The sequence below is a fragment of the Mobula birostris genome, chromosome 23, assembly GCF_030028105.1.
Source record: "Mobula birostris isolate sMobBir1 chromosome 23, sMobBir1.hap1, whole genome shotgun sequence".
NCBI lineage: Eukaryota > Metazoa > Chordata > Chondrichthyes > Myliobatiformes > Myliobatidae > Mobula > Mobula birostris.
The window spans coordinates 19,238,613-19,264,582 of record NC_092392.1 but is presented as its reverse complement, the minus strand read 5'-3'; the positions used below and the strand labels follow the sequence as shown (position 1 = coordinate 19,264,582).

The following is a 25,970-nucleotide window of genomic DNA, read 5'->3' as shown; positions in this document are numbered from 1 at the left end:
TGCACCAGCATTTTGTGTGTGTTGCTTGAATTTCCAGCATCTGCAGATTTCCTCGTGTTTGCGTTTTTAATTCCACAGTCAAAGTCACTTAGATCACACTTCTTTACAGTAAAGATGTCAAAGTCAAGTTTATTGTCATCTGCACGTCCATGTATGCATTGGTGCAAAGAGCAACTTGCAGCAGCATCACAGGTACATAACATCAGAGACAGAACATTCACAGGAAAAACATAAATTACACATAACATACATACTTTTTACAAGAAAACTAAACTAGAACAAAAGAAAACAAAGTCAACTTTAGTGCAAACTGGTCTAAGTGTTCATAAGTGTTGCTGTACTGGTTGGTTGAAGGATTAACTGGTTAAAGGGAATTAGCTGTTCCTGAACCCGTGGAGCTTCAGGCTTGTACTGATTGGAACAGTGAGAAAGTGGCATTGTCTGGATGCTTGGAGTCTATGCTGATAAGATAGATCATATGATATAGGAGCAGAATTAGGCTATTTAGCCCATCGGGTCTGCACTGCCATTCATTCATGGCTGATTTATTTTTCACTCTCAGCCCATTCTCCTGCCTTTTCCCCATTCCTTTTGGCACCCCTACCATTTAAGTGGCTATCAGCTATGGCCTTGAGTGATGCCAATGAGAAAGATAGGCACATGGATGAAAGAAAAATGGAGGGCCATGAGGAGAGAAAGCTTTGATTAAATTTGGAGTAGGGGTCATCACAACAATGTGGGCCAAGGGGCTTGTACTATGCTGTAATATTCTATGTTCTATGTTCTTTGACTTGGCCATCACAGCTGTTACTCGCTTGAGACAGCACCTTCTGTAGATCACAAACACAAGAAATTCTGCAGATCCACAAAATCCAGAGTAGCACATACAAAATGAAGAAGGAACTCAGGAGGTCCGGCAGCGTCTATAGAGAGAAATAAACAGTCGATGTGTTGGGCTGAGACCCTTCAATGAGACTGCAGTCCTTTCCGTGGATGCTGAGTTCCTCCAGCATTTTGTATGTGTTACCTCCTGTAGATACTACTGACAGTGGAGAGGGATGTGCAGTGACGTATTTGGTTGAGTCTTTCTAGCATCTTACGTTCCTTGTGATCACATCACCATGCTAATAGCATATCTGTGGGGTTTGACTGTGATGTTGAGAGTAAACACTCTTGTTATCTTCTGCCTTCCAGGATAAAGCATGAAAACATCGTTGCTTTGGAAGACATCTACGAAAGCCCTAACCACCTGTATCTGGTGATGCAGCTGTGAGTATAAGATGGTGGAATTACATTGACACCTGGAGCTAAGGCTGTTTGTCATAAAACATGTTCACTTTCATCCAGTTGCTATTAATTCTAACACGCTCACAACAGTTGCCTTTTTAAAATGCATCTTCAGATCCAACATTAATTTTAAGAATGTAAGAAATTGAAAGGTAAGGTTGGCAACGCCATCTGCTTCTTTCTGGGAAGAAATTTGTCTTACTTACATAATCTATGTTGCTTGCTTATATATTTGTATGGTTACCAATACGCATGCAGTTGTTCAAAGTTCAAAGTAAATTTATTATCAAAGTATATGTCACCATATAGTACCCTGAGATTCATATTTTGTGGGCATTCACAGGAGAACAAAGAAATACAATAGAATCAATGAAAAACTAGACACAAAAACAACCAATGAGCCAAAAAAGCCAAACTGTGCAAATATAAAATCAAACAAATAATAACAATAATAAGTAAATAAATAATATTGAGGACTTAAGTTGTAAAGCCCTTGAAAGTGAGTCAATAGGTTGTGGAATCAATTCAGAGTGGAGGTGAGTGAAGTTATCCACGCTGGCTTAGGAGCCTGATTGTTGTAGGGTAATAGTTGTTTCTGAACCTGGTGGTGTGGGATCTAAGGCTCTGTGCCTCCTTCCTATTAGCAGTTCTCGACAATCGATGCTGCTTTCTTGTGGCGGAGCTCCTTGTAGATATGCTCAATTAATTTTCCAGCAATTACAGCACAGGTGCTTCTGTGTTTTTCTAAAGGCTTCTTGGTTTTCTGTATCAGGTGTTACATTACATAAATCTGGTTATTTTATTGTTTGACTGCTGTCAGTGGAATAAATGAGATCTCTAGTCTGGACCAGGACTACTTTTTGGTCTGAGCTTTCCTTTGTTCTCTTGCCGCTTCTTCTTCTTCTTTGCTCTTGCAGCACTAATAAAATGGCGGTAAGCAACAAGTTTTGTGCCTCGTTCTGGACTTCTGAAGAACCTTTGGATCGCAAAAGCATTGGGATCCAACACCCGCTTTGAATGTCACACGAGTCCCACAGCAGTGTGGCTGGATTTCAGAAACTGTTACTTACCGCACCTAAAATACAGGACTATGACAGCAGATGAATTTGGAACATGAGAAAGCCACCTCGCTGTCAAGCAAGTCCTGCCTAGATAAAGAGTGTTGTGTCTGTGCAGAACTACATATATGTTAAATAAAAGCACACACATGGGAGGTGTCTTTAACTAGTGTATTCCCATATCAGGGAGAGAGAGAGAGAGAGACAGAGAATAATGCACATACATAGACAACAGGTCAATGTGCATGTGCAGACAACAGATCTAGTGGTGGTGGGTTGGGGGGCATTGATCTAAAAGAAATAAACTGCATATGTACAAAACACTCAATTTCCTTTTCATAAACCCATATTCCAAATAGCCATGCTTACATAAGAACAGTCCATAACTAACTTAATAGTTCTAAAGGTTCAGTTTTTTGGGTGGTGCTCTGTTTCTTTCAGGATAGGGTCTCTGGACCTACGGAGTGGCATCGGGTTTGTTAGGTATCTTGTCTAAGACAATGTTCTCGATTTCTCGTTTCACGTTGCTGTCAGTGACATCATCACTGAGAGGTAAGTCCGGTGACTGTAATGTGTCGGTCTTGTTGGATGCAGTCGACTCAGGTGTGTTCTTCGGTTGAGCATCCAGTATCTGGTCCACATGACGTCTCCATGTCTGTTCTCCAACATCCAAGCTGCTATGCAGGTTGACTCTGTGGTTAAGAAGGCATACGGTGCATTGGCCTTCATCAACCGTGGGATTGAGCTTAAGAGCCGAGAGGTAATGTTGCAGATATATAGGACCCTGATCAGACCCCACTTGGAGTACTGTGCTCAATTCTGGTCACCTCACTACAAGAAGGATGTGGAAACTGTAGAAAGGGTATAGAGGAGATTTACAAGGATGTTGCCTGGATTGGGGAGCATGCCTTATGAGAATAGGTTGCGTGATCTCGGCCTTTTCTCCTTGGAGTGACAGAGGATGAGAGGTGACCTGATAGAGGTGTACAAGATAATAAGAGGCATTAATTGTGTGGATAGTCAGAGGCTTTTTCCCAGGGCTGAAATGGCTAGTACAAGAGGTCATAGTTTTAATGTACTTGGAAATATGTACAGAGGAGATGTCAGGGGTAAGTTTTTTACGCAGAGAGTGGTGAGTGCATGGAATGGGCTGCCAGTGGCGGTGGTGGAGACGGAAACAATAGGGTCTTTTAAGAGACTTCTGGATAGGTACATGGAGCTTCAAAAAATAGAGGGTTATGGGTAAGCCTAGGTAGTTCTAAGGTAAGGACATGTTCGACACAGCTTTGTGGACTAAATGACCTGTATTGTGCAGTAGGTTTTCTATATTTCTTTTGTTTCTATCCCCTGTGCACATTGGTGGTCCGGTTCTTGTAGCTATCCACTTGCCTTCTCGGTAATCTTGCACTAGGACTTCCTGTCCAATCTCAAAGCTCCTTGCTGCTACTTTTGGCAACTGGCTGAACTGTTTATTCTGAACTTCCCTCTGTAGATCTGGTTTCAGGAAGTTTATGCGAGATCTCAGATTCCTGCTCATGAACAGCACTGCAGGTGTTTGATTTGTCGTCATATGATCAGAGTTCCGATACACAAAAAGGAATTTGTCCACCTTATACTGTAGAGAGATGTCCTCCTTGTCCATCGCCTTAATGGACATCCTGAAGGTTTGGATCAACCTTTCAGCTGACACATTTGTTGCTGAGTGGTGAGGAGCTGACTTGAAATGTCTGATGTCATTTTCGTTTGTGAACAGTCAGAATTCTTCTGACGTGTATTGTGGTCTGTTGTCACTCACAATCTGTTCTAGTAAGTCATTTCTGGTGAAGTCCTCAGAGCGGAGATGGTCTTTGCTGAGGTGGTTGACTTCATTGGTATAACCTCTGGCCACTTTGAATGAGCATCCACAGCAGTCAGAAACATTAGAGTCCATAAATGGCCCAGCAAAGTCAATGTGTACTCTTTGCCATGGTGAAGATGGCCAGTCCTACAGGTGTAACGGTGCCTGTGGGGGTGCATTTTGAACTTTTTGTCATCTCAAGCAGCTGTTGGCCAAGCCTTCGATCTGTTTGTCTATTACCAGCCACATGTAGCTCTGGGTGAGATGCTTCATCTTGATTGTACCCAGGTGTCCTTCATGCAGATCTCTAACACTCTGGTGCACAGTTTAGAGAGAATCACAACATGAGATACACACATCAGCATTCTCTGACATACTAACAGTTGGTTTCATCTCGCTGAAAACTCTGGAAACATAAAATTACCATGAGCTGGCCATCCTTGCATGGTGATTTCATAGTCTTTTGACAATATCAGGTCGTTCCTTGTTTCCCTTCGTACAAACTTAGTATTTTGGAATTTGTTACCAGCAACTGGTCCACCAATGCAGTGTGAAACACTTCTGCTGAGTCACAGTATGAAGACTTTTCTTCTTCAGTTACCAATAGTGGAAGATGTGACAAGCCATCAGTGTTGCTGTGTTGTCTGCTACCCTTGAACTCTACGTCATTAGAGTGGGCTCCTAGGAACAGTGCCCAACATTGTAACCGGGTAGCAGTCATCACTGGAATTCTCTTCCTGAGATTGTAAATGGACACAAGGGGCTGTGTCACTAGCATGAACTTTTATCTGTAGAGGTAGTGGTGGAGCTTCTTTATTCCCCATATCAGACTAGGGGCCGCTTGGTCGACCTGTGCGTAGTTGTGTTCTGCACTGATCAGTGATCTTGAAGCAAACACAATCGGATGTTCAGATCCATCTTTCATAGTGTGTGATAAAATGGCACGCCAGTCTGAAGGGCAGGGACGGGTCATAATGGGTGAGTAGTTCATTTGATGTTATTAGTTTCTTGTTTCCTTGAATGCTTTTTCACGTCTTTCTGACCATTCCCACTTTCCTCCTGTCTGTAGCAGTGCATTCAATGGGTGCAGAACTGCAGCTGTGTTTGGGAGAAACCAGTGGCAGTAGTTTACAAGGCCCAAGTACGACCTGAATTGTGACACATTTTCCAGTTTGGGTGCTTGTAGCAGTACTTCAGTCTTCTCTTGTGAATTAAGTAAGCTATGCTTGTCAATAACATGCCTGCAATCTGATTTCATTCTTTAAAAATTCATATTTTTCTCTCTTTGCGCGCAGACCATACTCACTCTGTCAAGGTTCTGGAGATGCTCTTCATCATTCTTGCCAGTCATGATGATGTCATCAAGGTAACATTGTGTTCCTGGGATATCTAGGAGCACTGAGTTCATTGCTCTTTGCCAAATTGCTGGAGCTGATGCGATGCCAAAGACGAGACAATTATACTGGAACAGTCCCTTGTGAGTGTTGGTTGTGAGGAACTTCCTGCTTGACTCCTCAATCTCCATTTGCAGATAGGCTTGTGACAAGTCAGTCCTTGAAAACCTCTCCCTGCCTTCCCTTTCTTGAACACTGGACAGAGCACGTGGCCCAATCGCTCCACTCCATCTTGGAGAGAATTCCAGATGCCTCCAAGCTCTGCAGTTCAACATCCACTTTAGGACGTAGTGTGTAAGGCACTAGAAGTGCTTTATGGAATTTTGGTGTTGCTGTTTCATCCAATTCAATTCTGGTCTTCATGCCTTTGAGTTTACCAATCCCTTTCTCAAACATCTTCTCATTAGCATTACGCACCTGTGCCAGTCTCTAGTTAGTGTTACCATTTAGGCTGCTGCTAATGTCACACTGAGAGCTTTGATTGAGTGCCAGTCTAGTTGGATTTCTGTCAACCATTCATGTCTGAAAAGTGCTGGCCCTCCACTGTTCAATACATAAAGTTCTAACTGTTGTGTTTGACCTGCATACATTACATTTACTTTCAGATTGCCTTTGGGAGACACCTTTTCACCTGTGTAGGTCTTTAGCATCACTGAGGTATTCTCTAATGGTATCTTAGAAAAAAATCTGTTGTAGTCATCCTCTGGAATTACAGACAAAGCTGACCCTGTAACCAGCCTCATTTTCCATTTTACACTGGACATATCTATTGTCATCCATATTGTGATCTGCTTTAGTAATACTGTGCAGATCTAGGCATGACAGTTCACCTTTGTCAGACTCTATATGTTGTCTGATTCTGTTTTACATTCGGTAACTTTATGCATTTGCTTAGTTTTATGTTTGAGACTTTTCACTTGGTTGTGCTTTCTGTCGCTCTATGTGACCTTGTCTGGGACACTTTCTGCAGACTTTTTCTTTGAACCCACATTCATTTATATCATGGGAGGATTTGTGGCATTGATAACATCTCTGGCTTTTTGCACCATTCAGGGACGTTTTTGTGCATTTGACATTTTAACCACCTTTTCTGTAGTTTTACTGCATCCTTTGCTGCGGTCTCTAACAATATTGCAATGATCAATCCCCGTTCTAAGGTTAGGTCTCTTTCTGCCTGTAGCCTTATTTGACTGCTTTGACTATGCATGCCACATACAAGCCTGACCCTTAATGCATCAGAAAGTCCATCTCTAAAGTCACAGTATTGGGAAAGTTTGTGCAGTTCTGCAATGTATTCAAAAATGCTTTCATCCTTTGACTGGTTCCTTTTGTAAAACCTAAAGCTCTCAGCTATAATCAGTAGTTTAGGGCTCAAGTGATTTTGTAAATTTGTAACAATGTCATCAAACGACTTGCTTGATAACTTTGCAGGGGTTACTAGGTTGTGTAAATGACTGTATGTTCTTGGGCCCATTAAATTAAGAAGTGTAGGGGCTTTCTTTTGCTTCTCCACGTTGTTCATGTTATAATACAGATCACCCTCTTGCTTTACGACTCCCAGTCTTCATTAGCACTGTCAAATTCATCAACTTGCCTGACTGAAACCATCACCACGTTATTTTCACTTTAAATTCAGCATGTCTTTCGCTGTTACTATACGCTGTACTGATACCTTTGTTAGTGTTTGTGATGTCCTTCTCGGTACTGTTTAAATCTTGCGGTTTCATCCCGTAATCATGCCTTAACTGTCGGCGCGGTTTGTGATATTCTCTGGCATTCAGGTTCGTACTCGTTGCCAATTTGTTCTGTCTGTGTGCAACTACATATCAATTAAATAAAAGCATGCATGCAGGAGATGGCTTTACCTGGTGTATTCCCATTGCAGCGAGAGAGAGAGAGAGAGAGAGAACAATGTGCATGTCTAGGCAACAGGTCAATGCACGTGCGCAGACATCAGATCAACATGTAGTGCTAAGCGGGGGGGGGGTGCGCTGGTCATTGCTCTAAAAGAAATAGATCCATACGTTACAAAGAGGGTGGTTGTTCTGACTGAACCATCACTCTCCGACCTGTCCTTGACCACCAACAAGAGAAAATCTGCAGAAAATGCTGGAGGAACTCAGCACCCATGGAATGTCATTTATACTTTTTTCCATAGATGCTGCCTGGCCTGCTGAGTTCCTCCAGCATTTTGTGTGTGTCCTTGATAACCGTCCAGCTCCCATATTTGCCACTGACCTGTTATTAACCGAAAGCATTTGATGTCTTTGGGTATGCACTCAGTTGAATGCAGAAGCTTGAGAGGGGATATCGCTGAAATCATAAGACATAAGAGCAGAATTAGGCCATTCGAGTCTGTTCCACCATTCGATCCCGGCTGATTTATTTCCCCTCTCAACCCGATTATCCTGCCTTTGACACCCTTACCAATCAAGAAACTATCAAATCCACTTTAAATATACTCGTTGACTTGGCCTCCACAGCCATCTGTGCTGATGAATTCCATAGATTCACCTTCCTCTGGCTAAAGAAATTCCTCCCCATCTTTGTTCTCAGGGTGTACTTGTATTCTGAATCTGTGCCCTCCTTTCAGAGACCCACCAGACACTGAAAGGCCTAAACAGAGTGGACATGTTTTCTATAGTGGGGGAGTCTAGAACCAAGGGCACAGCCTCAGAATACAGAGGAGTGGCGGGCATGCTGGAATCCATGCTGGCGTGTGGGCCGCTCTCCCAATGGTGCTGCTGTCTAGTGTTCACTCACTGGATTGCCCTTGTGGCTGAGGAACTGCTGAGTGCTCGTTCTTGCAGAAATGTGGCTCCAGGACACTATCCCGTGCACCATCACTCTGAGGCCTCGCTATAATATTATTTTTGTGCTCTTGTTGCTGAATGTGCTGTGTACTGTGTGTGACTCTATGTACTGTGTTTTGCACCTCGTCCACAGGGAGCAAACACTGGAGAGCAGTATCGAAGGGAGAGCCTACAGGGGCCAGCCCCCAACCCAGCACAGATTCCAGTGTCTCTGTTCTCTCCCACACTGGCTCCAGTGCCTCCTCCCCAGGGTGGCTGTAACAGGTGACGCTATGGAATGAGGGTCTGGTCCACACAGCAACCAAAGCCATGCAGCTCCGCTGCTGACAATCTCGCTAATGAACCAATGAACTGGAGTTGAATATTTTATATTTCCAACGCCCAATGGTGTCTTCTGATCACAAGAAAAATATTTAAGACGCCTATTTGCACCTTTTGTAGGACACTGAGTGGCTGCTGTGACCACATGTGCTGCCGGCTTACCAGAAGCAGATCATGTTATCTGCAGTGTAGGTTGAAGGGCCATGGTAAGGCAGACTGAGGGATCAGGAGTTCATCTTTAACATACAAGACATCTGATAAAGCATCCGATAACAGCAAGGTAGAAGCTGTCCCAGATCCTGATGATATGTGTTCTCAAGCTTTTGTGTCTTCTGCCTGAATTGGTTTATTATTGTCACGTGTAGCAAGAGACAGTGAAAAGGCTGTCTTGCATAGATCAAATTATTGCCCAGTGCTTTGAGGTAGGACAAGGTAAAACCATAACAGAATGCAGAATAAAGTGTAACAGCTACAGAGAAAGTGAATTGTGGGTGGACAATAAGGTGCAAGATGATAATGAGGTAGATTGTGAAGTGGTCTTATCAACTAGGGAACCATTCAATAGGCTTATATCAATGGGATAGAAGCTGTCTTTGAACTTAGTGTTACGGGCTTTCAAGCTCTTGTATTTTCTGCACAGAGGGATGGGGAAGAAAAGAGCATGTCCATGGTGGGTGGGGTCTTTGATCATGTTGACTGATTTCCTGAGGCAGCAGGAAGTGTAGACAAAGTCTATGGAGGGGAGACCGCTTCAAATAATGGACTGGGCTCCTTTCACAGCACTTTGCGGTCTTGGGCAGAGCAGTTGCTGTACGAAGCTGATGAAGTCCGAATGAAGGATCTCAACTCAAAATGTTGACCGTTTATTCCACTCAATAACTGCTGCCTGACCTGCTGAGCCCGTCCAGCATTTTGTGTGTGTTGGTGCATGCAGACAGAATGATCTCTTTGTTGGAACCTAAAGCATAAACCAAGACACTGGGGGGACTCAGTGACTCAGGGAGCATTGCAGAGGTTGACGTTTCGGAGTCGACTGGCTGCACATATACTGCCCGACCCACTGCGTTCCTCGCACTGCTTGCTGTAAGGTTGTGTTGGACTGTAGTGATTCAGAAAGGAAGCTCAACACCACCTTCTCCAGGGCAACTGGCCTTTCCTGTGATGCCCAGATCCCGAGTAAGAATAAAAGATTGAGGAATTCTGTGAAATGGCAGCAAAATACCACAAATATTGCGGATCTAACTTTCAAGCTATAAATGTTCTCCTGTATAAAGATTAGCTTTATTTGTCAATTGTACGTCAAAACATACAGTGACGTAGTTGTTTGCACTGGGGACAGCCCGCCTGTGTCGCCAAGCTCCTGGCGTCAGCACAGCATGTCCACAACTTACGAACCGTAACGCGTGCATCTTTGAGATGGGAGAGGAAACTGGAGAACTCACAGAGGAAAGGCACACGATCATGAATAGAATGTACAGACTGCTTATAGTCTGCTTAGTTACAAGAATAGAACTCTGATCACTTTTACAGTCGGCGCTGAAACCGTTGTATGAACCGCCATGCTACTGTGCCGTCCCTTCAGAGCAGAAAAACAAAGTTGGAATGGCAGTTGGCATTGGTATCGGGTTATCACTGTCACAAGCATCGAGACACAATGGGAAGCTCTTGCTTGTGTGCCATCCACACAGGCCATTCCTTGCTCAAGTGCATAGTGGTGGTAAAAGGAAAGAAAAAGAATACAGGTACCAAGAAAGAGCAGTGCAAATGTAAGCACCACGACAAGATGGACTGGGAGATCAGAACCATGTTTATCACACTCTTTTATAAGTTGATGTGAAAATTACCGTAAATTCCATAATAAATAATAGTGCAAAAAAAACGAAGGGAGGGTTGTGCCTGCGATGGAGTTGGCTAAGTCTACAACCCCCTCCCCCCACGCAGCCTCTTTTGATCCTGCCCATTTATTATTCTGTACACATAGAGTTTACTGATTGAAATGCGGCTCCAACCATTCTTGCTGCTCTTGTTTTGCATTTCCTTGGAAGAAGAAGCTGCTTCCAATTCGGATCAGACCCAATTTTACCAAAATATTTACAATTCAACCTGTGTAGTTGTTTGAAAGTCTTGAGAATCCCAAGGGCTCCTATTGTAATGCCTTTGAGTTATGCAGAGATATTGTTAACAGCATATCTCTGTGATAATAAGATTCAGAGCATCCAGTGCAGTGACAGGCATCACTTCAAGCAGGAGAATGGCTAAGCCAAGACCGAGAATTTGAAGCATAGGCAATGTTTTATTCTGAGCAACACACACAAAACGACGAAGGAACTCAGTAGGTCAGGCAGCATCTATGGGAATGAATAGATAGTTGACGTTTCGGGCTGAGACCCTTTATCAGGACTGGAGAGGAAGGGGGAAGAAGGCAAAGTAAGAAGGTGGGGGGAGGGGGGAGAGGGGAGAGGAAGGAGTGCAAGGTGGCAGGTGAGACTTTGCGGCTGAGCAGCAATTCATAGACACAAGAGATTCTGTAGATGCTGGACATCCAGAGCAACGCACACAAATTGGTGGAAGAACTCAACAGGTCAGGCAGCATCTGTGGAAATGAATAAACGTTGGCATTTTGTTCTGTCAATTTTTAAGGTCACTTTCTATTTATAATAACCTGTGCAGTTTAGTGTGAAGCACAAAAATAACAAATGGATAATTAGAATGGAGACATTGTAGAGTCATAGAGTGTACAGCACAGATCAGGCTATTTGGCCCATCCCACTCATGCTGAGCTGTTATACTTCCTGGTCCCATTGACCTGCAGCTGGAACATTGTCCTCCATACCCCTCCCATCCACATACTAATCCAAACTTCTCCTAGATGTTGTAGTCGAACCCACATCCACCACTTCTGCTGGCAGCTCGCACTGCCCTCTGAATGAAGTTCAAAGTCAAAGTAAACTTATTATTGAAGTATGTATATGTCACCCTATACTTCCTTGACATTCATTTTCTTAGACATTTACAGGAAAATAAAGAAATGCAATATAATTTATGAACAACTACACGCCTCAGGATTCCCCTCGGGTTCTCCTTATATATTTCACCTTTCCCCCTTAACCCACGACCTCCAGTTCTAGCCTAACCCAGCCTCAGTGGAAAAACCTGCTTGCATTAACCCTCTCTATACCCCTCAAAAATTTGTATACCTCTATCAAATCTCACCTCACTGAGAGGCAAAGGTGTTTTACCTATGCCCCCACAGTTGACACCAATAGTTCTCCGAATGACATGCTGCAAAGAAGGATGTTGGAGGAACCAAGACTTGTCTCGTTCCAAAGGCAGAGCTGTAACTTGGACATCAATGCCTTTAGAAGCCATCACACTCTGTTGGCTAAAGTTTCATACTGATGTGCAAAGCTCCAAGGGCCAGGCCCACTTCACTCAGCCTTGCAAGCATTTCAAAGAAAATTACAAAAAAACACAATAGATTTTATGAAAAATCATAAACAATGACTGAGAAATAACTAACGTGCAAAAGAAGACAAGCTACGCAAACAGAAGAAATAATACTGAGAACATGAGTTTTAAAGTGCTTTAAATGAGTCTGTGGGCAGTAGAATCAGTTCAGCGTAGTGGTGAAGGAAGTCATCCATGCTGGTTCAGGGGTAGTAAATGGGATTAGTGTAGGACTGGAGAAAATGCGTTGTTAATAATCTGCATGGACTCGATGGGCAAAAGGACGTGTGTCTATGCCTACACTGAAACATACCTCTAATGATGTTTCAAGCAGATAAACCAATCCTTTCACACCTACTCATTGTTTTCTGGCACTCAAGGGGTTTACTTTATGGATCATTGATATCTGTGCAGACTAATGCAATACATAAGTCTCCTTAACTATTGACAGAGAACCCTCTGGAGTTAGCAACTGGAAGCCAGTTAAGGCACGGCCAAAATCGATCTGAGCAGTTTCTAATTATCTCCAGAATGCATTTTTCTTAATACGCTGTCAATAAAGTGCTGAACTGGGCAGATTGTAACAGAGGAAGCTGTGAATGACCTTGGTAGCTTTAGGCTTTTTACTAAGGAGGCACACATATACGCTCAGTGGCCACTTTATTAGGTACCTCCCATACCTAATAAAGAGATCACTGAGTTTATTTCTGTATATTTGTGATCTTCTACTGCCATGACTCATCCAATTCAAGATTCAATGTGTTGAGCATTGCTAAGATGCTTTTCTGCACACCACTGTTGTAATGCATGGTTATTTGAGTTATTATTGCCTTCCCGTCAGCTTGATCCAGTCTAGTCATTCTCCTCGGAACTCCCTTATTAACAAGGCGTTTTCGCCCAGAGAACTGGGTTATTTTTCAGACTACTCTCTGTAAATTCTAGAGGCTGTTGAGCAGAAGAATCCCAGGAGACCAGAAGTTTCTGAAATACTCAAGCTGCCCCGTCTGGCACCAACAATCATTCTACGGTCAAAGTCACTTAGATCACATTTCTTCCCCATTCTGATGTTTGGTCTGAACAACAAGTGAACACATTGACCATGTCTGCATGCTTCTATGCATTGAGTTGCTGATTAGTTATCTGCATTAATGAGCAGGTGTACAGGTGTACCTAATAAAGTGGCCAATGAGTGTATGGTAAGGTGGACCCTGAAAAATGACAAGGATTAGTGAGATTCTGATTGTGAAAAATATCAGATACTTCAAATAAATCCCAACACTACTTAGAGTGAAGGGAATAACTGATGGAGTCTGCATCCCTTTCTTCCAACCAAACCCTTTAATCCATAGACACTTGCAGAAACAATTTCCTCCTTTGCATCTCATACCTTGTCCTCCCCGCTAAACCCTGTCAGATTTCAACAAGGCTCTTTAGAGTATAATCCAGTGCACAGAGCAGATTCTTCCTGCAGTGAGTTGCTTGAGGTAGGAAGTCTCTTGGGGGTTAATTTGCGAGGATCTACATACCTTGGGTCTTGTCCAACTCATAGAGCCACACAGCATGTAAACAGGCCTTTTGGCCCAACTGGTCCATGCTGATCAAAATTACCACCCAAACTAGTCCTGTTTTTGACTCAAATCCACTCTCCTTTCCTCCATCTGCCTGTCACTTCTCCACACTTGGAGCCACCTATTGCCTGTCAGCCCTTCCTGCACCCCTTCCCCTCGCCTTTTTATACTGCCTATTGAAAGGCCTAGATGGAATGGATGTGGAGGGGATGTTTCCAATAGAGGGAGAGTCTAGTAGTAGAGGACACAGCCTCAGAATAGAAGGACATCCATTTAAAACAGATTTGAAGATGAATTTCTTTAGCCAGAGGGTGATGAATCTGTGAAATTCATTGCCACAGACAGCTGTAGAGGCCAAGTTATCGAGTATATTTTAAGTGGAGGTTGATATGTTCGACCAGTAAGAGTGTCAAAGGTTACAGGGATAAGGCAGTAGAATAGGGTTGAGAGGGACATTAAATCATCCGTGATCAAATGGCAGAGCAGACTTAATGGGCCTAATTCTGCCCCTGTGTCTTATGGTCTTTATTTCCCCTCTGCTCTTTCAGTCCAAATGAAGGGTCTCCACTGATACTGAATATCATTGAGTCTCAATTTCAGGTCATGACCTGCCACCAGAACATATCGCAGGCGTGGTCATCTTGTCTCACCGACATCACTGGTGGTGAACCTTCAAAAGTCAGAGCGTTGGGATTACTTGCATTGAGATGTCTGATTTGTTGGCGTATCTATTCTGAATTTCATGAGCCCAGCAGGATTGGAATAATCTGTTGCCTCATTAGTGGAAGATTTCCAATTGGAATAAACAAGAGCTGTTAACATGTACAGCTTGTGATTTGGGTAAAATTATGAGAACATTTGTGAGAATATTTATGAGGGTTGGTTGAGCGAGCGGGGGCTATTCTCTTTGGAGCGAAGGAGGATGAGAGGTGACTTGTTAGAGGAGCATAGGTATAGACTGAGTGGATATCCAGAGACTTTATCCCAAGGTGGAAGTGGCTAATATGAAAGGGCAAACATTTAAAGTGATTGGAAGAAAGTATAGGGGGTGTGTCAGAGGTAGATTTCTTTTACACAGAGACTGGTAGGTGCATGGAAGGAACTACCAGGGTTGGTGGTAGAAGCAGATACATCAGGGACCATTAAGACATTCTTAGATAGGCATGGGAATGATAAAGAAAAAATGAAGGGCTTTGGATTTGATCGTGGAACTCCAAACAATTCCTCAAGATGGGTATATCTTGAAAACTGCCTTCAGTGCCATACATTTTGTGATTTGTGAACCAGATGGCTTCACTTTTGTTCAGAGTGTGTTTTCATCACACAAAATTTCCTAACTGGTGGCTTTCCAAAAAGATGTCAGACAAAAATACTAGGTCCTCAGTAACACCAAGTAGCATGGTATTATTGCACACAAAATGCTGGAGGAACTCAACGGGCCAGGCGGCATCTCTGGAAAAGAGTAAACAAGTCGACGTTTCAGGTCGGGACCCTTTCATGAGGACTCTTGTTTGATGTAGCTGCTATTGCAAGTTTCTAAATCTGATTAAGGTAATTTTTTTAAACTATGGTGCAAATGCACTGACTGCATACAGGAGCCTTAATCCAAATGACTCTATAACATTAAGAGAAGTTTAGATAGGTACTGGATGGTACGAGTATGGAGGGCTATGGTCTTGGTGCAGATCAATGGGAGTAGGCAGTTTAAATGGTTCAGCACAGAACAGTTGGGCTGAAGGGCCTGTTTCTGTGCTGTACTTCTCTATGACTCTATGACTTTATAAGTGTTTTTGCCAGTGGCTTGTGCTTTATCCACAGACTGATTGCATGGTTGATCTTTTACCTCAGTACCACTTTCCTGCATTAGATTAGATTAGATTATGAAGGCACTCAGTCCTCTTTTATTGTCATTTAGTAATGCATGCATTAAGAAATGATACAATGTTCCTCCAGTATGATACCACAGAAACACAGGACGGACCAAGACTAAAACTGACAAAAACCACATAATTATAACATACAGTTACAACAGTGCAAAACAATACCGTAATTTGATAAAGAGCAGACCATGGGCACGGTAAAAAAAAGTCTCAAAGTCCTGATAGCCCCATCATCTCACGCAGATGGTAAAAAGGAGAAACTCTCCCTGCCATGAACCTCCAGTGCCGCAAACTTGCCGATGCAGCACCCTGGAAGCACCTGACCACAGCTGACTCTGAGTCCGTCCGAAAACTTCGAGCCTCCGACCAACCCTCCGACACAGAGCACCAAGCACCATCTCTGCCGAGCGCTTCGACCCCGGCCCCGGCCCCCAAGCAACAGGCAAAGCCGAGGACTTGGGGGCCTTCCCCTCCGGAGATTCTGGATCACACAGTAGCAGCATCGAAGCAGCATTTCAGAAGTTTCACCAGACGTTCCTCTGTGCTCTCACGTCTGCCTCCATCAAATCAGGATTTTGCATGGCACCCTACTTGACAGATAACAGACATCTCCACCGGAGTGGCCGCTGCGCACTGTGTCGCACCACCAGCTTCGCCGCTCATCCCCTCTTATTCCCCACGTCGCTTGATTCCCTTAGTATTTAAATATGTCTTCATTCTGCTTCCTTGTTGGGAAGTAACCACGTTAGGAAATATGCTCAGCTAAGAGGTGAACTTTGCGATGATTAAATATTCATTAAATAGTTTGAGTAACAGCTTCTTCCCTCAGGGCTTGAGACTAATGAATACCCTGCCACCACCAAAGTCTCGTCATTAGGACAGTGAGCTGTTTACTACTTATAATACTGTTTACTGTTCACCTTGTGCTGCACACTACATGTAGCTTGAACTATATTTTAACTTAGTTTTGGTAATACTTTGCTTTATGTGCTGTGTGTAATACATGTTTTATGGCTGTACTGTGGTCTGGAGGAACATTCTTTCATTTGGATTTATATCTGTGCAGTCAGATGAACTTGTGCGTTTAAGACTGACCACGTGGATAAGGACTACACTGATGGAACTGTTCAGGAGTCAGAGGAGACCATGATGTACTGAACCATCTCCACTATAGAGCATACCTATTCCTCAGAGGATAAGGTAATTAGTCCGACACCAACAGGCCATTAAGTACAAAAGTTGAGAGGTCATGGTGTAGTTGTGCAGGATGCTGGTGAGGCCACTCTTGGGGGATTATGTTCAGTTTTGGTCGCTTTGCTACAGGACAGATGTGATTAGACTGGGAGGCGTGCAGAAAGCTTTCACAAGGATGCCACCATGACTCAAGGGGCTGAGAGGTCGGACAAGATAGGGTTTTATTCCTTCGAGCAAAGGAGACAGAAAGCTGATCTTATGGATGTCTATAAAATCATGTGGAAGATATGATTGCATTCAGTCTTTTTTCCGGAGTTGGCGAATGAGAGGAGATAGGTTTAGGGTGTGAGAGGAGAGATTTAATGGGAACTTGAGGGACAACTTTTTCACACAGAAGGTGGTCAGTAAATGGAACAAGCTGCCAGAGGAAGTGATTGAAAATCAGAATCAGAATCAGGTTTATTATCATTAGCATATGTTATGAAATTTGTTGTTTTGCAGCAGTAGTACATTGCAAAACATAATAATAACTGTAAATTACAATACTGAAGTTGTGTTAATGGGCTCATTACCCATTCAGAAATCTGATGGCGGAGGGGCAGAATCCGTTCCTGAAACGTTGAGTGTGTGAATTCAGGCTCCCTGATGGTAGCAATAAGAAGTCATGTCCTGGGTGATGGGGATCCTTAATGATGAATGCTCCCTTTTTGAGGCGTTGCCTTTTGGAAGTTCCCTGGGTGCTGGGGAGGTTGGAGCCCATGATGAAGTTGGCTGAGTTTTTCAACTTTCTGCAGTTTCTTTCAAACCTGTGCAGTGGCCCCTCCGCACCAGACGGTGATGCAACCAGTTAGTATACTCCACAGCATATCTGCAGAAATTTGTGAGCGTCTTTGGTGACATACCAATTCTCATACTCCTAAGGAAATGTAGTCACTGTCGTGCCTTCTCTGTAATTGCATCAATATGTTGGGCCCAGAGATGTTGACACCCAAGAACTTGAAGCTACTCACCCTTTCCACTTCTGATCCCTCTGAGGACTGGTGTATGTCCCCTTGACTTTCCCTTCCTGAAGTCCACGATCAGCTTCTTGGTCTTACTGATGTTGATTGCCAGGTTGCAGCTGCAACGCCACTCAAACAGCTGATCTATCTCGCTTCTGTACACCTCCTCGTCACCATCTGAAATTCAGTAGGCATCTCATCAGTAAATTTATAGATGGCATTTGAGCTGTGCCTAGCCACATGGTCGTGGGTGTAGAGAGAGTAGAGCAGTGGGCTAAGCAGACATCCTTGAGTTGCTCCAATCTTGAGTGTCAGTGTGGTGGATGTTATTTCTGATCTGTTCAGACTGTGATATCCCAGTGAGGAAGTCCAGGATCTAGTTGTAGTGGGAGGTACAGAAGCCCAGGTTTTGATTAGAACTGAGGGGACGATCGTATGGAATGTTGAGCTGTAGTCAATAAACAGCAGCCAGACGTAGATATTGCTATTGACCAAGTGATCCAAGGCTGAGTGGAGAGCCAGTGAGATTGCATCTGCTGTAGACCTGTTGTGGTGATAGACAAATTACAGCAGGTCCAGGATATTGCTTAGATAGGAGTTGATTTTTAGCCATGACCGACCTCTCAAGATACTTCATCACAGTAGATGTGAGTGCCCCCCTGCTCTTCTCGGGCACTGGTATGATTGTTGCCCCTTTGAAGCAGGTGGGAACCACTGAGAGATTGAAGATGTCCATGAACACTCTCGCCAGTTGGTTGGCACAAGTTTTCAGAATCTCACCTGGTACATGATCAAGGCCGAATGCATTGCAAGGGTTCACCCTCTTGAAAGATGTTCTGACATCGGAGAAGAATAAGGCATGACAGAGGGCAAAAAGTGGGAATTTTTTACCCAGGATAGAAATACCAAATGCCAGAGGACAGGCATTTAAAGTGAGAGGGGAAAGTTTGGAGGAAATGTGTAGGGCAAGATTTTTACACAGAGAGGGTTGGATACCAGGAATGGGCTGATACAATGGAGGCATTCAAGAGGTTCTCAGATATGAACAGGAAAGTGCAGGGAATGGGAGGGTATGGGCATGGTGTAAGCAGAATGGATTAGTTTAGTTAGGCATTGATTACTAAATTAATTCGTTTGGCACAAACTCGTGGGTTGAAGGGCCTGATTCTATGCTGTGTTCTTCTATGTTCTAATCGGCAGTTATGGGCCTCGATCTCAAAGGTATCCTCCCTTTCCAAAGCTGTGGCTCTTAGGTGAGCCGACATTACCAACATTGCTACAGCAATGAAGATCAGCTTTGTTCAGTCGGGGTGATGAGGAGGTGCCCATGGTCTACCTACAGTTAATGCACGTTGGCGGTTAGAACACAGAACACAGAACACAGAGCACAGTACAGGCCATCTGGAACATCATGTTGTGCTGACCTTTCAACCTACTGACCAATGCTCTCCCAACATGCCCTTAGCGACAGCTGAATCTTGAGCAAGCGCACTGCAGCAGACAATAAGGTTTAAGGCTATAGCAAGGTTGATTGTGAGGTGAAGAGTTCATCTCTATCGGAAAAAGAGGTCCATTTAAGAACCTTATAGCAGCGGTATAGAAGCTGCCCTTAAGCCTGGTGATGCGTGTCTTCAGGCTTTTGAATTTCCTCTCTGATGAGTGAGGGGAGAAGAGAAAATGTCCGTGGTAGGAGGAGTCTTTGTTTATGTTGGCTACTTTACCAAACCTGCTAGAAGCGAGGACAGAGCTGATGGAAGGGAGGCTGGTTTTCATGATGAACTGAGCTGTGTCCACAACTCTTTGCAAATTGAGGCCTGGGCTTCGTCAGCAGGAAAGTAAACTTGACCCATCCCAACACTGGGAAGATTCACTGTACACCTCTTCTCCCCTCTGTACAGATCACAGTATCACTGGAACCACTCATGGAAGCATTTCACAAGTGCCTTTCACAAGTCTGAAGGTGCGGCCACCCTCAGAGAGAAGTATATTTGCAATTGACAGGGTAATGATGGCAAACTGCAGCTCAAAGCCTTTTAAGGATTAAATTATGCTCTGGCTATGCTTCCTGTGAGTGGATTATTCATTTTGCCAGCAGCTACAGAAGGCTGTGGAGAAAAGAGGGAGAATGATGAAGCACTTTCTGGCAAAACCCCAGTTTCTTGGCTTCGACAGAACGGCAATCATTGTCTGTCTCATTCTCCCATGCTCCCTGATGTATGTCACCAGGAGACAGCAGACGAGTGGAACTCTGCAGTTTAATTGACTTGAAGGTCATTGCTTCACCGCATGTCCTTGCTCACACATTGCTAAGTGTACAGATTTGTCATATCTTCCGAAACCTTGAGAAACCTCTCTGGATGCACGATGGAGAGTATCCTGACTGGTTGCATCTATGGAAGCACCAGTTCCAAAGAATGAAAAAGCCTGCAAAAAGTAGAAGATACACCCCAGTCCCTCACAGGCGAAGGCCTCCCCACTACTGAGAACGTCTACAAGAAGCACTGTTACCATCTATCATCAAGGAGCGTAACCATCCAGGCCATGCTCTCTTCTCGCTGCTGCCATTGGGAAGGAGGGACAGGAGCCTTAGGTCACTCCCCAACAGGTTCAGCAACAGTTATTACTCTACAATCATCAGGCTCCTGAACCAGCATGGATAGTGTCACTGAACTGATTCTACAACCTCGGGACCCACTTTCAATGACCCTGCAGCTCCTGTTATTTATTTATTATCAGTTTTTTTTTGTATTTGCACAGTTTGTCTTCTCTTGCACACTGGTTGTTTGTCAGTCATTCCGTGTAGTTTTCCACTGATTCTACTGTACTCTTTATTCTACTGTGAATGCCCGGAAGAAAATGAATGAATCCCAGAGTAGTATCTGGTGACATGTATGTCCTTTGATAATAAATTTACTTTGAACTTTGCTGCATGTCTGTCCCTTCCAAGTCTGTGTCAGCTGTTCCAAAGTGACCACACAGAACTACAGCGCCAAATTAGAGATACAACATGGTAACAGGCCATTCTGGCCAACTGAGTCCGTGCCGCCCTGTGACCAATTAACCTACTAGCACATCTGTCTTTGGGTTCTGGGAGGAAACCAGAGTGCCCAGTGGAAACTCACACAGTCATAGGGAGAACACCTTTCTTCTAAAGGCAATGCCTCAAAGAGGGGGCATCTATCATCAAGGACCTCTATCACCCAGGTCATGCTCTCTCCTTACTACTGCCATCGGAGGGGAGATCCAGGAGCCTGAAGACACACTCTCAACAGCTTAGGAGCAGCTTTGCCTCCACCATCAGAGTTTTGAATGACTAATGAACCAACCGATGAACACCACCTCACTATTTTTTGCACTAATTATTTAATTTAATTTTTATATATTTCTTATTGTAATTTATAATATTTTTTACATATTGCACTGTACTGCTGCGCAAAGCAAGAAGTTTCAAGACATGAGCCGGTGATATAAAACTTGAATTCTGTACTTGGAGATGCAAACACCTTACAGGCAGTGGTGGGAATTGAACCTGGGACGCTGGAGTTGTAATAACATTATGCTAGCCATCACACTACTGTACTGTGCTATATTATCTTAGGTGTGCACTTTGGTTAGCATGGAGAAGTTGGGCCAAAGGGCTGTTTCCATGCTGTATAACTTCCTATAATAGGGTGACCAGAACAGAATACAATGCTCAAAATTAGTGCACAGCAACTCTCACAAATAGCAGCTAATATCCCTGTAAGAGTTAATGACACTGAGATTTCATGCTGTGATACTCAGCCCCATTGCAAGGTGAAATGGTTTTTGCTAGGGTAATACTAATGTCCTTAAGTTTCCAAGTTTCTAAGATTTTTACATTGGAATTAGATGAATCGATGACTCTTAAGTAATTAAGGTTGGCTGATACTTTTGGGTTCAAATTCCCAAATCTAGGAACCAGGCCCCTAAAGTAACAGGCAACCCTTGATCACTCAAGAATAACACAACATTAAAAGCTGGAGGTACTCAGCAGGTCAGGCATTTTCCATAGACACTGCCTGACCAGCTGCGCTCCTCCAGCATTTAATGTTGTGTTACTCTGGATTTCCAGCATCTGTAGAATCTCTTGTGCCCTGAATCACCCAACAGAGGTTGGAAACCATAGATTGAGTTTCCTGGAGGAAGTGCAACCCACAGTAAATAAGACTTAAAAGTCATAGGGTTCTAACATTATAAATCACGGAAACAGCCTTTCAGCCCAATCTCTCCATGCCGACCAAGTTGCCCACCTAGGCTAGACCCATTTTTCCACATTGGCCCTGATCCTTCTAAACCTTTCCTATCTGTGTACTTACCTAAATGTACCTGACTTAGGAAGTGGAAGGGAGAGTTAGTAAGTTTGCAGATGACATGAAGGTTGGTGGTGATGTGGATATTGTAGAAGGTTGCTTTAAGTTACATCAGGGCATTGACAGGATACAGAGCTGGGCTGAGACGTGGCATATGGAGTTCAAACAGGAAGAGTGTGAAATGGTTCATCTTAGAAGGTCAAACTTGAACACAGAGTACAAGGTTGACGGTGGGACTCTTAGCCATGTGGAGGAACAGAGAGATCTTGGTGCCCAGGTCAAGAAAGCGTATAGTGTGTCGGCCTTCATTAGTCAGGGGATTGAAATGAGGAGCCAAGAAGTAATCTTGCAGCTCAGTAAAACTCTGGTTAGACCACACTTGGAATATAATGTTCAATTCTGGTCACCTCATAGGAAGGATATGGAAGCTTCAGATGGGGGTACAGAGGAGATTTATCATAATGTTGCCTGGAGTAGAGAACATGTCTTATGAAGATAGGTTGAGCAAGCTAGTGCGTTTCTCTTTGGTGTAAAGGATAATGAGAGGTGACTCGATACAGATGTGTAAGATGATAAGAGGCATAGACAGAGTGGACACCAGCACCCTTCTCCTGGAGTCGCAATGGCTAATACAATAGAGAATAATTTGGAAGAAAGTACAGGGAGACTGTCAGAAGTAGAGTTTTTTTTTTACAAAGAGAGAGGTAAGTGCATGGAACACACTGCTGGGAGTGATGGTGGAGGCAAATACATTAGGCTCTTTTAATAGACTCCTACATAGGCACATAAATGAAAGAAAAATGGAGGACTAGTCAAGAGGGAAGGGTAAGATTAATTTTAGAGTAGGTTAAGAAGTCTGCACAACATCATTGGCTGAAGTGCTTACTGTTCTATATTCTATATTCTAAATCTTTTCCATTTCACCTTATGCTTATACCCTCTACTTCTTGATTCCCCACCCCTGGGAAAAACTGTGCAGATTTAACTTATCTGTGTCCCTAATGGCGTTATACATCCCAATAAGGTCACCTCTCAGTCTTCTATACTCCAAGGAGTAAAGTCCCAGGCTGTCCAACCTCCCCCTATACCTTAGACCCTTGAGTTATAGCATTACCCTTATAAGTCTTTTCTGCACTCATTCCAGTTTAAAAGCATCTTTCCTCCAGCAGGATGACCAAAATAGAATATAAAACTCTATTACAGCCTCGCCAGCATCTTGTAAGCGAAACTGTTTCATCTCCTCCCACCCCCCTCCGTTTCTACCCCTCACCCACACAATCTTAACAGCCAATTAAGCTTCCATCCCACATCTCCTTGGGGTGTGAGACAAAACCACATCCCACAGGGAAAATCCACCCTGGTCACAGGGAGCGAGCGTGAATCCCGCACTGACAGTGTCCAAGGTCAGGGTCAAACCTGGATCCTTAGACCTGTGAGGCAGTGGCTCCACAGGCTGCATCTCCCTCTTAGCCTAGATACCTGTGCTTACATGTGGATTAGGGCTCAAGCCCTTGATTTAGAAGAGAAAATAGTACCAATAAATTGCAATTTGTATTTAAGAAACAGATTTTAGTTGATGATTGTGGAGGCGGTTTTAAGGCTGAAGACATCATTAGAAACATATCGAGAATTATCTTTCTCTTGAACATGACTCACATACTCTGCTCACGTGGTATCTGTTCAAAGGTCTGCAGCAAAGATGCCAAACTGTGTAGGAGACAGCTGGCTACACTACCGAGTCACGTCTGATGATGCAAATCCATAACTCACCTACATCTTTCCTCGTCAACAAACCCATGACGGAACGCCTGACTGGAAAACGGGAAGCTAGAAGTACCTTCCAGTGCTAGGAGCAATCCAAGATCTCTTTTTTATGGCCTTCCGTTGCATGATCCCTATTGCACAGTCTAGTAATAGAATTCTAGAATATAATAGAGTTGTAGAATATTTTCACGACATAAGTAGGTTCACTAGATTGGGTCTGCCCTCATAGTCAAGAAGTCAACAGGCCAATCAAACCATGCTGACCCTCTAAGATAGACACATTTATCCACCTTTGGCCCATATTCCTCTAAACCAGGGGTTTCCAAGCTAGGGTCCATGGACCCCTTGCTTAATGGTATTTGTCCACGGCATAAAAACCTTTCCTCCCCAGGTAGCAGTGCAAGTGTCCTTTTCATGTTGTCAATGTATCTGCCTCGACCACTTCCCCCCGGCAGCTCTGTTTCCATTCCCCGTTCTGGTTTCCCCTCTTCCCCTTCTCTTTCCCCCACCTCCATCTTGTATCCCTCCTCCTTCACTTTTGCTCATGGTCCACTGTCCTCCCCTATCAGATCCCTTCTTCTTCCGCCTTTTACCTCTTCCATCTATCACCTCCCAGCTTCTGACTTTATCACCCCTCCCCAACCCATTCTCACCTGGTCTCATCTATCACCTCCCAGCTTCTGACTTCATTGCCCCTTCCCAATCCATTTTCACCTGGTCTCATCTTATACTCCTTCCCTTCCCCCCACCTTCCTATTTTGGCTTCTTCCCCCTTTTTTCCCCAGTCTTGATGAAGGCTCTCGGCCCGAAACATTGACTTGTTATTCTCCTTGCTTGACCTGCAGAGTTCCTCCAGCATTTTGTGTATGTTGCTCTGGATTTCCAACATCAGCAGAGTCTCTTGTGTTTCTGACATTCTGTGCAGTGATGCTTTCCTTAGTAATAAAGGCAGGGTATGTTGGAAACACTCAGCTTTCACAGAGTCTCACACCTGAAACGTCAACTCTTTTTGTTTTTCCACAGATGTTGCCTATCCCACTGAATAATAGAGTTATAGGACACTGCAGCATAGAAGCATGCCCTTCTTCCCATCTAGTCCCTATTGTCTAGTCCCATTGGCCTGCACCCGGACCATAGCCTTCCATAACCTTCCTACCCATTTACCTATCCAAATTTCGCTTAGATGTTGAAATTGAAATCGCAATCACCACTACCAGTGGTAGCTCATTCCACACTCTCACCACCTTCTGAGTGAAAAAATTCCCCTTCATATTTCCCTTAGGCATTTTACCTTTCACCTGTAACCCATGACCTCTAGTTTTAGTCTCACTGAACCACAGTGGAAAATGTATTCAGTTCACTTTCTGCTTTCATTTCATTTTTCCAGTGTCTTCAGTTCTTCTGAACTCCTCTGAGTATCTGGGGCAAGATCTCCAGTTTTCCAACATCTGCAGTCTCTTTTCTCTCCAAATTTGTCACCAGATTTTTTTGATCCAACTGTAACATTAATTTAATTTTTCTCCCTCCACAGATGCTATCTGACCTGCTGATTTTTTTTAAAGTATTCTCATTCATTTTAAATTTCAAACAACTGAATAAAGACAGCTCAGGGAAGATAAAAGCTCTAATTTCCCAAAATCAAGCATTAAAATGGATGGTATGACTACTGTCACATTAGTGTTTGTGGGATCTTGACTGCCAAATTTTCTTAATGGAAAAGCGAATCTGCGGTGACAATCCCACATTTGTGTACCGCACACTGTAAATCAAAGATTTTTTTTGACAAACTGTGATTTGTTCAAGATGTTACAGAGAGAAAAAAAATCCCTCGTGTTGTTTCCTGATGTTAACAGTTGAAGAAACCAGTGCAGTGTCAAAAACTGACAATGCTGACAAGTCAATCCAATTCAGTTGTTGGCAAGTCATTTATAAACAGCTTTGAATGATCAAGAGAGCATTGGCTATACAAACTCTTACTGACAATCCATTGTTCTGCATGGGTTCATTAATTTTAGGTATGATCACAAGATCACAATACAAAGGAGCGGAAGCAGGCCATTCAGCCCATCTAGTCT

At 43.6% G+C, this 25,970-nt stretch overlaps 1 protein-coding gene across 3 annotated transcripts in view; it reads left to right on the top strand.

Moving 5' to 3' along the window:
* camk1da (calcium/calmodulin-dependent protein kinase 1Da) overlaps positions 1-25,970 on the top strand; it is a 317,135-nt gene that overhangs the window by 136,463 nt on the left and 154,702 nt on the right. For all 3 annotated transcript variants that reach the window (XM_072241028.1, XM_072241026.1, XM_072241027.1), the window contains one exon: positions 1,195-1,269. In XM_072241028.1, coding sequence (XP_072097129.1) covers positions 1,195-1,269 — 75 coding nt within the window. The remainder of the gene's footprint in view (positions 1-1,194; positions 1,270-25,970) is intronic.